The 16,767-nt window shown below is 28.5% G+C and overlaps 1 protein-coding gene across 1 annotated transcript in view; it reads left to right on the plus strand.

Moving 5' to 3' along the window:
* The window catches only part of LOC107441370 (protein turtle homolog B), a 139,330-nt gene that overhangs the window by 101,305 nt on the left and 21,258 nt on the right, over positions 1-16,767 (plus strand). Inside the window, exons 7-9 of the mRNA XM_087164627.1 lie at positions 7,738-8,004; positions 12,882-13,060; positions 15,680-15,791. Coding sequence (XP_087020753.1) covers positions 7,738-8,004; positions 12,882-13,060; positions 15,680-15,791 — 558 coding nt within the window. The remainder of the gene's footprint in view (positions 1-7,737; positions 8,005-12,881; positions 13,061-15,679; positions 15,792-16,767) is intronic.

A 16,767-nucleotide genomic window follows, 5' to 3' on the forward strand; every position in this document is an offset into this window, starting at 1 on the left:
AGCTATTTCAAAAACATTGGCTCCCATATTTTATAAGGAAACCAATTTTTAAAGAATCTCGCTGTTCAAAAAATTTAAAAGAAATCGCAGATTGTCCATGCTTTATTATTTCTTTAATATGCGTGCTGGAAATATTGTGCTTTGGACAGAGAAAAACTAATTTAAATATATTTTGTAAAGTATTTTTCGTTTAATATGAGCTATTTCAAAAACATTGGCTCCCATATTTTATAAGGAAACCAATTTTTAAAGAATCTCGCTGTTCAAAAAATTTAAAAGAAATCGCAGATTGTTCATGCTTTATTATTTCTTTAATATGCGTGCTGGAAATATTGTGCTTTGGACAGAGAAAAACTAATTTAAATATATTTTGTAAAGTATTTTTCGTTTAATATGAGCTATTTCAAAAACATTGGCTCCCATATTTTATAAGGAAACCAATTTTTAAAGAATCTCGCTGTTCAAAAAATTTAAAAGAAATCGCAGATTGTTCATGCTTTATTATTTCTTTAATATGCGTGCTGGAAATATTGTGCTTTGGACAGAGAAAAACTAATTTAAATATATTTTGTAAAGTATTTTTCGTTTAATATGAGCTATTTCAAAAACATTGGCTCCCATATTTTATAAGGAAACCAATTTTTAAAGAATCTCGCTGTTCAAAAAATTTAAAAGAAATCGCAGATTGTCCATGCTTTATTATTTCTTTAATATGCGTGCTGGAAATATTGTGCTTTGGACAGAGAAAAACTAATTTAAATATATTTTGTAAAGTATTTTTCGTTTAATATGAGCTATTTCAAAAACATTGGCTCCCATATTTTATAAGGAAACCAATTTTTAAAGAATCTCGCTGTTCAAAAAATTTAAAAGAAATCGCAGATTGTTCATGCTTTATTATTTCTTTAATATGCGTGCTGGAAATATTGTGCTTTGGACAGAGAAAAACTAATTTAAATATATTTTGTAAAGTATTTTTCGTTTAATATGAGCTATTTCAAAAACATTGGCTCCCATATTTTATAAGGAAACCAATTTTTAAAGAATCTCGCTGTTCAAAAAATTTAAAAGAAATCGCAGATTGTCCATGCTTTATTATTTCTTTAATATGCGTGCTGGAAATATTGTGCTTTGGACAGAGAAAAACTAATTTAAATATATTTTGTAAAGTATTTTTCGTTTAATATGAGCTATTTCAAAAACATTGGCTCCCATATTTTATAAGGAAACCAATTTTTAAAGAATCTCGCTGTTCAAAAAATTTAAAAGAAATCGCAGATTGTTCATGCTTTATTATTTCTTTAATATGCGTGCTGGAAATATTGTGCTTTGGACAGAGAAAAACTAATTTAAATATATTTTGTAAAGTATTTTTCGTTTAATATGAGCTATTTCAAAAACACTGGCTCCCATATTTTATAAGGAAACCAATTTTTAAAGAATCTCGCTGTTCAAAAAATTTAAAAGAAATCGCAGATTGTCCATGCTTTATTATTTCTTTAATATGCGTGCTGGAAATATTGTGCTTTGGACAGAGAAAAACTAATTTAAATATATTTTGTAAAGTATTTTTCGTTTAATATGAGCTATTTCAAAAACATTGGCTCCCATATTTTATAAGGAAACCAATTTTTAAAGAATCTCGCTGTTCAAAAAATTTAAAAGAAATCGCAGATTGTTCATGCTTTATTATTTCTTTAATATGCGTGCTGGAAATATTGTGCTTTGGACAGAGAAAAACTAATTTAAATATATTTTGTAAAGTATTTTTCGTTTAATATGAGCTATTTCAAAAACATTGGCTCCCATATTTTATAAGGAAACCAATTTTTAAAGAATCTCGCTGTTCAAAAAATTTAAAAGAAATCGCAGATTGTTCATGCTTTATTATTTCTTTAATATGCGTGCTGGAAATATTGTGCTTTGGACAGAGAAAAACTAATTTAAATATATTTTGTAAAGTATTTTTCGTTTAATATGAGCTATTTCAAAAACATTGGCTCCCATATTTTATAAGGAAACCAATTTTTAAAGAATCTCGCTGTTCAAAAAATTTAAAAGAAATCGCAGATTGTCCATGCTTTATTATTTCTTTAATATGCGTGCTGGAAATATTGTGCTTTGGACAGAGAAAAACTAATTTAAATATATTTTGTAAAGTATTTTTCGTTTAATATGAGCTATTTCAAAAACATTGGCTCCCATATTTTATAAGGAAACCAATTTTTAAAGAATCTCGCTGTTCAAAAAATTTAAAAGAAATCGCAGATTGTTCATGCTTTATTATTTCTTTAATATGCGTGCTGGAAATATTGTGCTTTGGACAGAGAAAAACTAATTTAAATATATTTTGTAAAGTATTTTTCGTTTAATATGAGCTATTTCAAAAACATTGGCTCCCATATTTTATAAGGAAACCAATTTTTAAAGAATCTCGCTGTTCAAAAAATTTAAAAGAAATCGCAGATTGTCCATGCTTTATTATTTCTTTAATATGCGTGCTGGAAATATTGTGCTTTGGACAGAGAAAAACTAATTTAAATATATTTTGTAAAGTATTTTTCGTTTAATATGAGCTATTTCAAAAACATTGGCGCCCATATTTTATAAGGAAACCAATTTTTAAAGAATCTCGCTGTTCAAAAAATTTAAAAGAAATCGCAGATTGTTCATGCTTTATTATTTCTTTAATATGCGTGCTGGAAATATTGTGCTTTGGACAGAGAAAAACTAATTTAAATATATTTTGTAAAGTATTTTTCGTTTAATATGAGCTATTTCAAAAACATTGGCTCCCATATTTTATAAGTAAACCAATTTTTAAAGAATCTCGCTGTTCAAAAAATTTAAAAGAAATCGCAGATTGTCCATGCTTTATTATTTCTTTAATATGCGTGCTGGAAATATTGTGCTTTGGACAGAGAAAAACTAATTTAAATATATTTTGTAAAGTATTTTTCGTTTAATATGAGCTATTTCAAAAACATTGGCTCCCATATTTTATAAGGAAACCAATTTTTAAAGAATCTCGCTGTTCAAAAAATTTAAAAGAAATCGCAGATTGTCCATGCTTTATTATTTCTTTAATATGCGTGCTGGAAATATTGTGCTTTGGACAGAGAAAAACTAATTTAAATATATTTTGTAAAGTATTTTTCGTTTAATATGAGCTATTTCAAAAACATTGGCGCCCATATTTTATAAGGAAACCAATTTTTAAAGAATCTCGCTGTTCAAAAAATTTAAAAGAAATCGCAGATTGTTCATGCTTTATTATTTCTTTAATATGCATGCTGGAAATATTGTGCTTCGGACAGAGAAAAACTAATTTAAATATATTTGGAAAAGTATTTTTCGTTTAATATGAGCTTTCTAAAAAACATTGGCGCCCATATTTTATAACGAAACCAATTTTTAAAGAATCTCGCTGTTCAAAAGATTTAAAAAAAATCGCAGATTATCCATGCTTTATTATTTCTTTAATATGCATGTAGGAAATATCATGGTGTTTACAAAGAAAACTAAATTTAATATATTTTGTAAAGTATTTTTCATTGAATATGAGCGTTTTCAAAACATTTGACGCGTATATTTTAACAAGAAACCAATTTTAAAGGAATCTCGCAGTTCAAAAAATTTAAAATAAATCGCAGATTGTCCATGCTTTATTATTTCTTTAATATGCATACTGGAAATATTGTGCTTCGGACTGAGAAAAACTAATTTAAATATATTTTGTAAAGTATTTTTCGTTTAATGCGAGTTTTTTAAAAAAACTTTGGCTCCCATGTTTTATAAAGAAACCAATTTTTAAAGAATCTCGCTGTTCAAAAAATTTTAAAAAAATCGCAGATTGTCCATGCTTTATTATTTCTTTAAAATGCATGCTGGAAATATCGTGGTGATTGCAAAGAAAAACTAATTTAAATATATTTTTTAATTGTTTTTCGATTAACATGGACTTTTTCAAAAATTTAACGCGCATATTATAACAAAACGTGATATTAGATTTAAAAGATTATTAACATTAAAAAAGTTTTAAAATAGTCTCGGTGTCTGTTCTTTTACCATTACTCATCCGCTCTGATAATTTTAAAAATATTTTTTAAGTACTTTTTGCTGATTATGGGTTTCTTTTAAAAAAAGAAATTGGAGCTTATATTTTAACATAAAACCATTTTTTAAGAAGCACGCTGTTTGAAAAATTCTTAAATTGTCCGTGCTTAATTATTTCTTTACACTAGAGAAATATCGTTTTTTGATAAAATAAAACTATTTTAGAAATACTAGTTACATATCTTTTCATGAATATTGACTTTTTCATGAATATTGAACTTTTCATAAATATATTTCATTTTGATATTAATTTTAAAATATTCTCAATATTAAAAATTTTTTTTTAAGAATTCTCAAATTTTCCGTTGTTTCTATTTCGTATCAGCGCCGAGAATTGCGAGTTTGGGACAATATAAAACTGTTTCGTATATATTCTTAAAATATTTCTGCATTTATATGTGCATTTTTATGCAATATGACGCTCATATTTTAATGTGTAAGCAGATTTACAAAAATCGAAATAATTTAAAATAATTCGCAAATCGCTGCTTTGATCAAGTAAAACCATTTTTAAGATACATATTATATACTTTTCGATAAAAATTGGCTTTTTAAGAAAATTTGACGAAAATATTTTAATATTAAACCAGTTTCAAAGGATTCGTGCATTTAAAAAAAATTTTAAAAATTCTTAAAATATTCGTTCTTTTCATATTCCGTTTATGCGTAGAAAATAGCCTGTTTGGGACAAAATAATACTATTTTTTGTACATTCTTCGAATATTCCTAACTATGTATAGGCATTTTCGCACAATATGACACGCATATTTTAACATTTGAAAAGTTTTTCAAGAATCGCCCGGTTCAAAAACTTTAGAGCAATTCTCAAATTGTCCATGCTTTATTATTTCTTTAATATGCATGCTGGAAATATCATGCTTTGAACAAACAAAAGCAAATTTAAATATATTTAAGAACTTTTCGTTTAATATGAGCATTTTCAAAAAATATGACGCTCATAATTTAACAAGAAATCAGTTTTAAAGAATCCTGCTTGTTTTTCAAAACATTTTTAAAAATTCGTAAATTGTTCGTGTTTATCATTTCTTTGATATGCAAGCTGAGAATATCTTGTTTTGCACAAATAAAAACTAATTTAAATGTATTTTTTAAGTATTTCTTGTTTAATATGAACTTTTTCAAAATATTTGACTCGCATTTTTTAACATGAAACTAGTTTTAGAAGATTCATGCTATTCCAAAGTTTTTTAAAAATTCTTCAAGTGTCCGTTCTTTTCACATTCTTCATCTGCGCTGATAATTGCGTGTTTTAGGACGAGATAAAACTATTTTAAATATATTCTTAGAATATTTCGAACTATGTATGGGACTTTTCAGACAATATGACGTGCATATTTTAACATGTAACCAATTTTTCAAAAAATCCCACTTTTTAAAATTATTTAAATTGTCCGTTTTAAATAATTTTTTGAAAATGCATGCAGGAAATATAGTGAAATTAATTTAAAAATGTATTAAGAATTTTCTTTTTAAATATGTGGTTTAATGGAAGAAAAAAATTATGTGTATATTTTAACATGATATTTGATTTAAAAGATTCTTTAAATTCAAAAAGTGTTAAAAAATTCTCAGTGTCTGGTCTTTTCGTATTTGTCATCTGCGCTGAAAATTATATGTTTTAGACAAAGTAAAACTATTTTAAATATATTCTTAGAATAATTCTAATTATGTACGGGCATTTACAGACAATATGACTCTTAAATTCTATCAAGTAATCACTTTTTCAGGAATCGCATTGTTCAAAATATTTGAAGAAATACGCTAATTTTCCGTGCTTTCTAATTTTTGAATATGACTGTGGTAATATTTCGCTTTGGATAAAGTAAAACAATTTTAAAAATACTTTTTAGATATTTTTCGATAAATATGGGCCTTTTCAAAAACTCCGACTCGCTTTTTGACATAAAACCACTTTTTAAAGGATTTGCGCAATTCCAAAAACTTTTAAAAATTCTCTAAATGTCCATTCTTTTTATATTAAGGATATTCGCTGACAATTGTGTGTTTTTAGAACTAAATAAATCTATTTTAAAGATATTTTTAGAATATTTCTCATTATGTGCGGGCAATTTCATGCAATATGACGCGCATAATGTAAGATGTAACCAGCTTTAAAAGATTCTCTCTGTTCCAAAAAAAAAAAAAAAAAAAAAGTGCATCGCAAAATTTCTATGATTTATTATATTTTTAAAATGTACAATGGAAATACCGTGTTTTGGACAAAGAAAAACTAATTTAAATATATTTCGTAAGTATTTTTCGTTTAATTTGTGCTTTTGCAAAAAAATTTGACGCGCATAATTTTAACAAGAAACAAGTTTTTAAAGAATCGAACAGTTTTAAAAATTTTAAAAAGTTCGCAAATTGCCTATGCTTTATTATTTCTTTAACATGCATGCTGGAAATACAGTGTTCTGGACAAAGAAAAACTAATTTATATGTATTTTTTAAATATTTTTGTTTCATATAAGCTTTTTCAAAACATTTCAACATGAAACTAGTTTTAAAAGATTCATGCTATTCAAAAAATTTTAAAAAATTCGCAAATTCTCCATGCTTTATTGTTTCTTTCATATACATACTGGAAATGGACAAAGTAAAACTATTTTAAAAATTACTATTTAAATATTTTTCGATAAATACTGATGTTTAAAAACAATATGACGCTTATATTTCAACTTGAAACTAGTTTTAAAAGATTCGCCATGTTCAACACATTTTAAAAAATTCTTTATTTTTATTCCATATTTGCGTTGAAAATTGTGTGTTTGGAACAAAATAAAGCTGTTTTAAATATATTCTTAGAATACTTTTCACACAATTTGACGCACTTATATTAACATGTAACCATTTAAAAAAAAAACAAATTTTCCGTGCTTTTTTATATATAAACACTGGAATAATTGCTTTGGCAACTAATTAAAGTAAAACTAATTTTAAAAAAAAATTTCTGCATTTTTCGCTAAATATTGGCTTTTACACAAAGTTCGACGACCCTATTTTAACTTGAAGCTAGTTTTAAAAAAAATTCGTGCAATTCGAAAAATTTAAGAAAATACTTGAATTGCCCGTTTTTTCTCATATTCCGTAACTGCATATTATGTTTTGGACAAAGAAAAACTAATTTAAATATATTTTTTAAGTATTTTTCGCTTAATATGAGCTACATATGTGTATAAAACTAAGGCAAACAATGTTAAAGAGCACAAAAATATTTATAAAATACATGTATTTTATAAATATTTTTGTGCTCTTTAATGTTGCTTGCCTTAGTTTTGTATTTTTAGACAAAGGTCACCCACTTGTGTATTTACATATGTGTATTTACTTGTGTATTTACATACGTATATATATATATATACATGTGTATATATATACATATGTATATATATGGTGAAATTGATACCCCCATGTGTGTTATCTGTAGTTGGTGACCTGCATAAATGAGAATCTAAAGCTCATCCTACAAGTTGGAAAAATTGGGTTCGTATAATCACTTAAAGCACCGAGTACTGTAAATTAATATCATCCGTATTCAGTGAAAGCTTCTTTTTTTCCAATTCATGCTGAATAATATTCTATATTCTTCTTTTTATTCAGATGCTCCAATTTGCAAGCATTCAGAAATGAAAATGTACGGCGTCTCTCCATCAGAAACAGTTCATTTGAGCTGTGACTTATTGTCTGATCCGGCCACCACTGAATATCGATGGTCACTGAATAATACTTCTGATGTCCCTATAGACTGGATGAATGGATCGACGCTTCTTTACTCAGCTGAAAATGGCTTCGGAATGGTTAAGTGCTGGGGTGCGAACAGAATTGGAACACAAAAATCTCCCTGTCTGTTTATGATTGTACCTGCAGGTTGGTCTTCATTACAATTTATTAGATTACAATAAAAAAATACAGAATGCCTAGACATTGTATATAATGCCTAAACCCAGCCGACAATGTATGAAACGATTTATATTTCACACATTTCCTAGTCATTCTATAGAATGCCAAATGAGAAACCGGCAATGTATAAAATCTATCTATATTATATAAAACGCTAATACGTATGTATCAATAAAACCGATGATATTTCTTTTCTCGCGTTGGCAACAGTTTTCATTTTTAATTGATAGGCTTCGGCGCGCAAGAGCACGTAGTGAGTATCATATGTCTAATCGGGTGAATTCTCACCGAATTATCAAAAACATTCTCACAAAATTATCTTTATCAAAATTATCTGCGAAAGCAGTTCCGGGGGTTGGCGAGCGCCAGTGAGCAAGGGGCGAAGCCTCCTAGTACATCTCTAATTCACCAAGGATTCGTCAAATGTATGTATAAAACAAAGTGCCAAAATATGAAATGTCTTTACATGAAAAATGTAATGAATAATTTTTATATGAAAATTCTGTTCCCTTAATAAGAAAGGGATAAATTGTGTTTTGTAAAACTTTCATTTTTCGTTACGAATTTTGAATAAATTTTTTAAAAGCACTCTCATTATTTTTTCAGAATAACATTTTTTTTTTTTGAGAAAGGCACGTCATTTACATAATAACCTCATCAGGATGTTTGTTTTCATACTTTACCTAAGTAGCATTTCTATCTATAGAATGCATAGGTATTATATACAATGCTAAGGTAAAGTATCTAATACTTCTCATATTTTATACCTTGCCTAAAAACATCCGGCATTATATACAATGCCTAGGCATTCATACTGCTTGCATACTCTGCTGGTAACAGTTATAAGTAAATTGCCTTAATGTATCCTTTAATTGTATTAGTTTAACTTAATAAAGCAGTAATTAGCGTAAATAGGCTTTTTATTTTTTCTAATTATTTTCTTTAGTCAGATTTCTTACGGTTCCCCCCCCCCCATTCTACCAATTTATCCCTCATTTTAGTCTCACTTCATTATTATTCATTAAAAATATAGCTTAAAAACTTAACACTAAAACTTTGCTTGAACTAAAAGTTTCCTAATCTTGCCTAGGTGTGAAATGTAAAAGTCGTTGCACAAAAGTTGTAAAATGGTAAAAAAAGAAGAAAAAAACTATTTTGTTTGTTGTAGTGACAGTGCAACACGCACTATTATTCAGGATAATCCGTTTTTTTCCCCTTTAAGAACTGTACTTATATTAATCTTAATTTCTTGCATAAAATGATTAGATCAATATTATATAATGTACTGTCCTGGCCAAGTTATTAGACGCACTATAAGATTCTATGTAAAATCTTAATTATCAGGCGATATTCTACACCTTCACTGTTTTTACCCGTTTGAAACCAGTTTGTACTTGCTTATGTTCGTATATCAATTATTTAACATTGTAATGCAATTCGTTAAAAATAAATACAAATAGGAAGTATATAAAAAATCTCCTGAATATAAACCCATTGCATGTATGTTTAAATATAAAAGTATTGCCTATGAACTCGAGCAAAACATGTCATTATTAAAACACTACAGTACGTCGAATTATTTGGTCTTATTGTAATAATATACTAATATAATACCTGATATAATAAATATATCTTGTATTTATCTAATTTATCCAATCGTCGAATATTATATATCGTCCAATTTCACCAATTAATACACGAATGTAAACGAGTGCAAACCGGTTTCAGTGTCGTAAAAACGATAAGGCTGTATTGTGTGACCTGATAGATAAGATTTTACATAGAATCTTATAGTACGTCTAATAATTTGTTAAAGGACTGTGTATAATTTCTTTCAAACTGAACGAAAACAAGGGCAATAATCTTGAAGATTTCGTAATTTCCGGAATAAAAAAAAGAAAAAGAATAAAAATAGTCTCCGCCAACATTAATTAAGTTAACACTCTTAGCAAAGTCGTTTCTGTTCTATGCAATGCCATAAACACTTACGAAGAACAGCATTTTATTTCCATTTAAAGTTGCCTTATTACAATGTTTGGGGGGCCATTAAAGAGTTCTAAGGCATGTGGCAAATGGCCCTCACCTCTATTCAGCAGAGTAGAATGAATAAGGGGTTGACTGATTCGGAAATTTCTAGTTAATTAACCTCTTTCTCCTGCTGCTCATTTAAATGCTAATTGTTTGGGAGAGTAATTAGTTTCTTTTCTTACTTAAAAGGCAAGTAGTAGTTTAAACGAGTTTTCTATCAGTAGCATATTTCGGTCTTTGTTTTTTTTTAAATAATAATATTAAATTGAAATTTATTTTATTCGAAAATATTGAACTCAGAATGAGAAACACCTAAAATCGATTTGCTTCTGATATAATTGAATTGACAATAGGAAGACTAAAACTTAGTATATACCGCCCAAAAGCAGTCAAAATGTGAAAGAATAACTAATGTGTAAAGAAGTTCGTTTAAAATTAATTTCTAATATTTTTTTATATTATTTACAGTTATGTAAAGCAAGTTATTAGTAAATATTAACAATACAAATTATTATATGTTGTACAAAAGTCACATAATTCTAAGAAATTGTGTCATTATATACATCATTGTTTTTCTAACAGAAATGAAAAAGCAGTAAAAAAGACTTCCTCGGGCAATATGGTGTTAATTGAACCAAATGGCTTTTTGAATCAATTATATTTTGTACTTTAATATTAAAAACATTGAAATCAGAGATGCAATAAAAATTTCAAAAACTATTTTTTTTCAAGTTGACTAAAAGGAAGAAAGTATTGTCTTGCGCTTTCTTTCTTTTTTTAAATTAAAATTTTTTCAAAAATTGCGTATTTTTTATTACATATTTCAAATTTGCATATATCAGAGTAAAAAAACAGAAAAAAAATTTGTAAAAGCTTTTTTTCCAATACAGAATTCAATCATTAAAAAAAAGTCAGAAAATTAAAATTAACATTGGAAAGACTGAAACTTAGTATATACCTATATTGCCCAAAAGCAGTCAAAATGACTGCACAACAATTAATGTGTAAAGAAAATTGTTTAACATTAATTTTTAATATTTTTGATATTATTTACAGTTACATAAAGCAAGTTATTAGTAAATATTAACAATAAAAATTATTATATATTGCACAAAAAGTCACAAAATTCTAAGAAATTGTGTCATCATTGTTTTTCTAATTGAAATTAAAAGCAGTTAAAAAGACTTTATTGGTCAATATGGTGTTAATTGAACCAAATGGCTTTTTGAATCAATTATATTTTGTACTTTAATATTAAAAACCTTGAAATCAGAGATACAATAAAAATTTCAAATACTATTTTTTTTCAAGTTGACTAAAAAGAAGAAAGTATTGTCTTGCTTTTTCTTTTTTTCTTTTTTTTCAAAATGGGCTATAAATTGACAAAACCTGTCTTAAACAATGACCCCACACCCCTACTTGAAATGGTCAAACCACATTACCATAGTCACAGCCACGGGTCCAGACGAATTGCTAGGGGAGTTCTTACTTCAGACAAACTATAACTGACATTTTCCCAATATGTTTTATTTTTTATTTTTTTTTTTTTTATAACCGTCGTTGAACAGCCGACCCAATTTCATGGGTTTACGACTACTTACGTTCAACTCCGTAGCCTTGTAATTTTGAACCAATCCAGAAGACAAGGAAACTCCTGGATCAGTACCCCCAGAGGTATTGATTTGTTGCGGGAACATGGAGGACTTTGAGACTCGACAGATTTAACGTGCATCAGTCACCATTTACTACACGGGGAGTCTTCGGCCGGCGAGGATCGAACCCACGACCTCTTGGATATGGGCCCAGCACCCTACCGACCAGGCTATCCCGGCCTTCCCAATATGTTTATTTTTTCCCTCCTCGGAGGATCAAAATTGTGATGATCATCTTCAGGGATGTTTCCCTGACTGTCGCTAATAGTCCAACTACTCCGCCTATAGGCTGACCGTACTGTGCAGGGGTCAGGAAACTGGCCTTGCATCAAAAATATTCTGGGTTTCTAATCTGCCTTTAAATGCCTGACTTGACAAAACGTTAACACAGGAGGTCATTGGAAATGAAAACTCTTCCAATATATTACAAAATTAACGCATTTATACTTTATTCAAGTAAATGAGCTGTGATTGGTCAATGGGTAAGACACTCAACAGTTGTGAGAAACTGGGGCTTGATCCTAAAAGTTGCATGGTTGCCAACCCTGCTTCAGACCGATGGGTACCAGTTGGACTGATAAGTAAAAACTGCCCGTGCGCAATGACATACCACATTGTCGCTCCGCAATCAGCAATTGCCACTTAGCAACTTCGATTACAAGATTTCACCCTCGCACACTAAAGCGATTTCGCAAGAATATATTAAAAACACCATTTGTTCAGCATTTGAAAAAATAATAAATGCCAGTTATTTTAAAAATAAAAATTAGCATTTTAAAAATTCAATTTTTCTTCAACATGTCCTCTTAATTTACGAATTTTTTGAAAAAGAGTTTCAGTTTATTACGCTATCATCTAGCAGGAAAATAAATAATCTAAAAATAGTTAAACTTTTTTTAAAAAATACAAAGTCAATAAAAAAAATTAAGAAAAATTATAAATTTTCAAAAATTAAGAATTATTTTATCACATTTTTCATACTTAACTAAAGATAAGCAAAACTGAACTTAACAGTCATAAATAGCTGTTACAACTGTTTATTAAAAAGTCATTTACAAGAAAAAGTTATTTTATGCGATTACGGATTCAGCCTTCATTGACACTGTTAATGTTTACATTTTGTAAACAGTTTTTTTTGTTAAATTTTTTATCTCTTTCCCCTAGCTAATCCAGAAGTACCCCAGGACTGCGATATAAAAAACCAAACATCTTTTTTCATGACTATCGAATGCAAGTCCGGTTATGATGGTGGCTTACCCCAACTTTTTCATTTAGAAATATACGATTCTAACAGCGAACGTCTCATAAGAAACCAGACAGTGGCTGGAAGTCCGGCATTTCAGGTAATAAGTAGTAATTTTCATTTTATTTTATTTTAAAGACAATAAATAAAAAAATATAACCAATTAAACTAAATTAAAATTTCAGATAATTCGTTGTACTCTTGCGATGTAACATAACTTTTATGCTATAATATCAACATACCCTTTGGCAGAATGTCTTAGAGCTATGTGCGACAAAATTCTCTAACACTAATATCTTTCTGCAAGATACTTTTAATAATAATAAACATGTATGTTACTAATTTAAAATAACAAAAGTGCTGTGTTTAGAACAAAAACAAATAACTATAATTTTTTTTAATCGAATATGTAATTTTTATTCTAATATTAGAGGTAACATTTTCACGTTTTGTTGGGAGGGGGAGGGGGAGGACGACGCAGAAATTAATTCCTTCGCCTTTTGTAACCAATCATAAATAAAAGAAAAATTAAAAATCATTAAAACCGTTGTAGTACTTGGCGAAAAAAAAGATCGACGACAAAATCACGCGAATCGGACACCTTAAATGAGTGTTTTGCTACTTGATTAGGCTGTTGTATATAAACAACATCGTATAAAAAATATCGGATTTAAAAACTATGGAGAAATACTGATAAAATTCGACAGAATTATTGCTTTAAAAAGTAAATACTCAAATACACGATTCGAATTTTCCATGTTGTTTATCGGGATATTTAAAATCTACGTGAAAATCAATATCAACAAATGACGAAAATACAATCGAAACAATACATCAATTTACTATCGGCGTATATTGAGGGCGTCAAAAAGTGATTATCTAAATGTATGATTCAAATAAAAAAAGGTAAATTTCTGTCAATTTGTAAATCGTTCGTTCGTCGTTTTTTTCTTGTCTTAACCCTAACTTTTAGGACCGTGTCAACCAGTTTGGATCCTCTTTACTTGTGATAATCACCTGAATTAGTATTAAAAACGATCCAGTTTGAACTGTAGGTTAGAATTTCTGATTCTTAATTAAAACATTAAACACAAAAAGATCGTTCAAATGATGAAATTCTCTTTTATTCACAGCTCAAGAAGTATTTATGGGATCTCTATGGTCCCATATCTCAAAAATAAACTCATCAACTGAATGCATAACAAAATTAAAAGTGAGAAAAGAATCCTAAAAAAATTATTAAGCTACAGAGGTCGCCATAGCAACGCATGCAACGACGACGCATGCGCACTGTTTACTATTATTCTTGATTATTGTAGTTGAAAAGTCATCAAATCCAAACCAAGACCCATTTTGCCAAAGGGTAAAAGAAAATTGAATTGAATGTAGAGAAAACAATAAAAAATTGGATTGAATGTAGAGAAAACAATAAAAAATTGGATTGAATGTAGAGAAAACAATAAAAAATTGGATTGAATGTAGAGAAAACAATAAAAAATTGAATTGAATGTAGAGAAAACAATAAAAAATTGGATTGAATGTAGAGAAAACAATAAAAAATTGGATTGAATGTAGAGAAAACAATAAAAAATTGGATTGAATGTAGAGAAAACAATAAAAAATTGGATTGAATGTAGAGAAAACATTAAAAAATTGGATTGAATGTAGAGAAAACAAACATAAGAGTAAAATCGGATCAATGTAGAGAAAAAAAAAAGAAGAGTTGGATTAAATTCAAAGAAAACAATTAAAAAAGAGATGTTTAATGTTTGAGTCAATGAACAAAAAGGTTAGTGAGAGTAAAGTTCAACTGGAAATAAAATCATTGAAGTTGAGGAACAAAACATTTCAATTAAATATTTACATTACACGGGAGAATTGGAATAAACAAATGTTTGAAGAAACTTTCAATGTAAAAAAGAAATTAAAATACAAAAATCAAATTAAATTAAATGTTAAATGCAAAACATTGTAATCAAATATTTTTTATTTTGTTAAATTTATAAGAAATTACATTTGCGGTGTAAAATATTTTAATCAAATTTTAATTCTCCCCCAGTGTTATACATCAAAGTATTCTATTTTAATCAAATTTTGAAATGCACCCAGTGTTATACATCAAAGTATTCCATTTTAATCAAATTTTAAATTGCACCTAGTGTTATACTTCAAAGTATTCTATTTTAATCAAATTTTAAATTGCACCTAGTGATATACTTCAAAGTATTTTATTTTAATCAAATTTTAAATTGCACCTAGTGATATACTTCAAAGTATTTTATTTTAATCAAATTTTAAATTGCACCTAGTGATATACTTCAAAGTATTTTATTTTAATCAAATTTTAAATTGCTCCTAGTGATATACATCAAAGTATTTTATTTTAATCAAATTTTAAATTGCACCTAGTGATATACATCAAAGTATTCTATTTTAATCAAATTTTGAAATGCACCCAGTGTTATACATCAAAGTATTCCATTTTAATCAAATTTTAAATTGCACCTAGTGTTATACTTCAAAGTATTCTATTTTAATCACATTTTAAATTGCACCTAGTGATATACTTCAAAGTATTTTATTTTAATCAAATTTTAAATTGCACCTAGTGTTATACATCTAAGTATTTTAATTTAATCAAATTTTAAATGGCACCCAGTGTTATTCTTCAAAGCATTCTAAGTGCCGTAATTAAAATACAATTGTATTTTGATTGCAGGTTCGTGGATTGTTGGAGAGTACGTCGTATGTTCTGCTGATCTATGCAACGAACGAAAAAGGAAGAAGCAAATCTGTTACCCTCCTCACTTCAACTCCCTCTGCAACACCAGGTGACAAATATTACTTATATAGTGGTTATAACGACTCTCCTGGTATATAGGCAAAAAATAAATAAATAAAAAAGTTGCGATAGCCTTATTAGGATCACTGGTTACCCGGTTCCTTGGGGTAATCATCCACTTTTCCTTCGAGGTTAATATCTTCCTTACCTGAACTATACATGATTCTTTATCGCTTTACCAGATCATCGCCAACAAAACCAATTATTTTTATTGTTTGAAATGCCGGATGCTATTTAGGCAAAGTATGAAATAATGCTCCTGATGTTGTTGTCGTGTCTATGCTAGTGCAAAGATTAGAGTCCTCCAAAAGCCTTGATAACAAGGTTTGCAAGTACTGGAGCCTGATGGCTATGGAGAATTTCGATGGGAGGTGCTCCAAGTTGAAAGAGGGAGCCGATAATAGCCTGGCAGTCAAAAACATGGTCAGGAGTTAGTTACAAATGAGGACAGTACTTGCACATGGGATAGAATTTTATATGGGTGCGTGAGATCTTCATGCCCTTGAAATGGTCCTGAAGTTATTATGTAAATGATGTGCATGTTACTGTGAATGATTGAAATCGGTGGTTGTTGACTTTTACCTGTGAATGTTCACAATCAAATTAGTCGCTTTGGTGAATTTCCGAAATATTTCTTACATCCGATTTGATATTACTTTATTCGTGGATATAATTACATTTATTCGATATTTTAAGCCTTACTGACGATAGATTAGAACAAACATCAGTATAGGGTATACCGGGCAAATGTATACCAGACAGTGGCACTTGACCTTAAAAAAACATCAGTGTAGGGTATCCCGGGCAAATGTATACCAGGCAGTGGCACTTGACCATAAAAAAACATTAGTGTAGGGTATACCGGGCAAATGTATACCGGACAGTGGCACTTGACCGTAAAAAAACATCAGTGTAGGATATATCGGGCAAATGTATACCGGGCAATGGCATTTGACCTTAAGAAA

The sequence above is a fragment of the Parasteatoda tepidariorum genome, chromosome 5, assembly GCF_982258835.1.
Source record: "Parasteatoda tepidariorum strain Cologne lab strain chromosome 5, Ptep-v5.0, whole genome shotgun sequence".
Classification (NCBI taxonomy): Eukaryota; Metazoa; Arthropoda; class Arachnida; order Araneae; family Theridiidae; genus Parasteatoda; species Parasteatoda tepidariorum.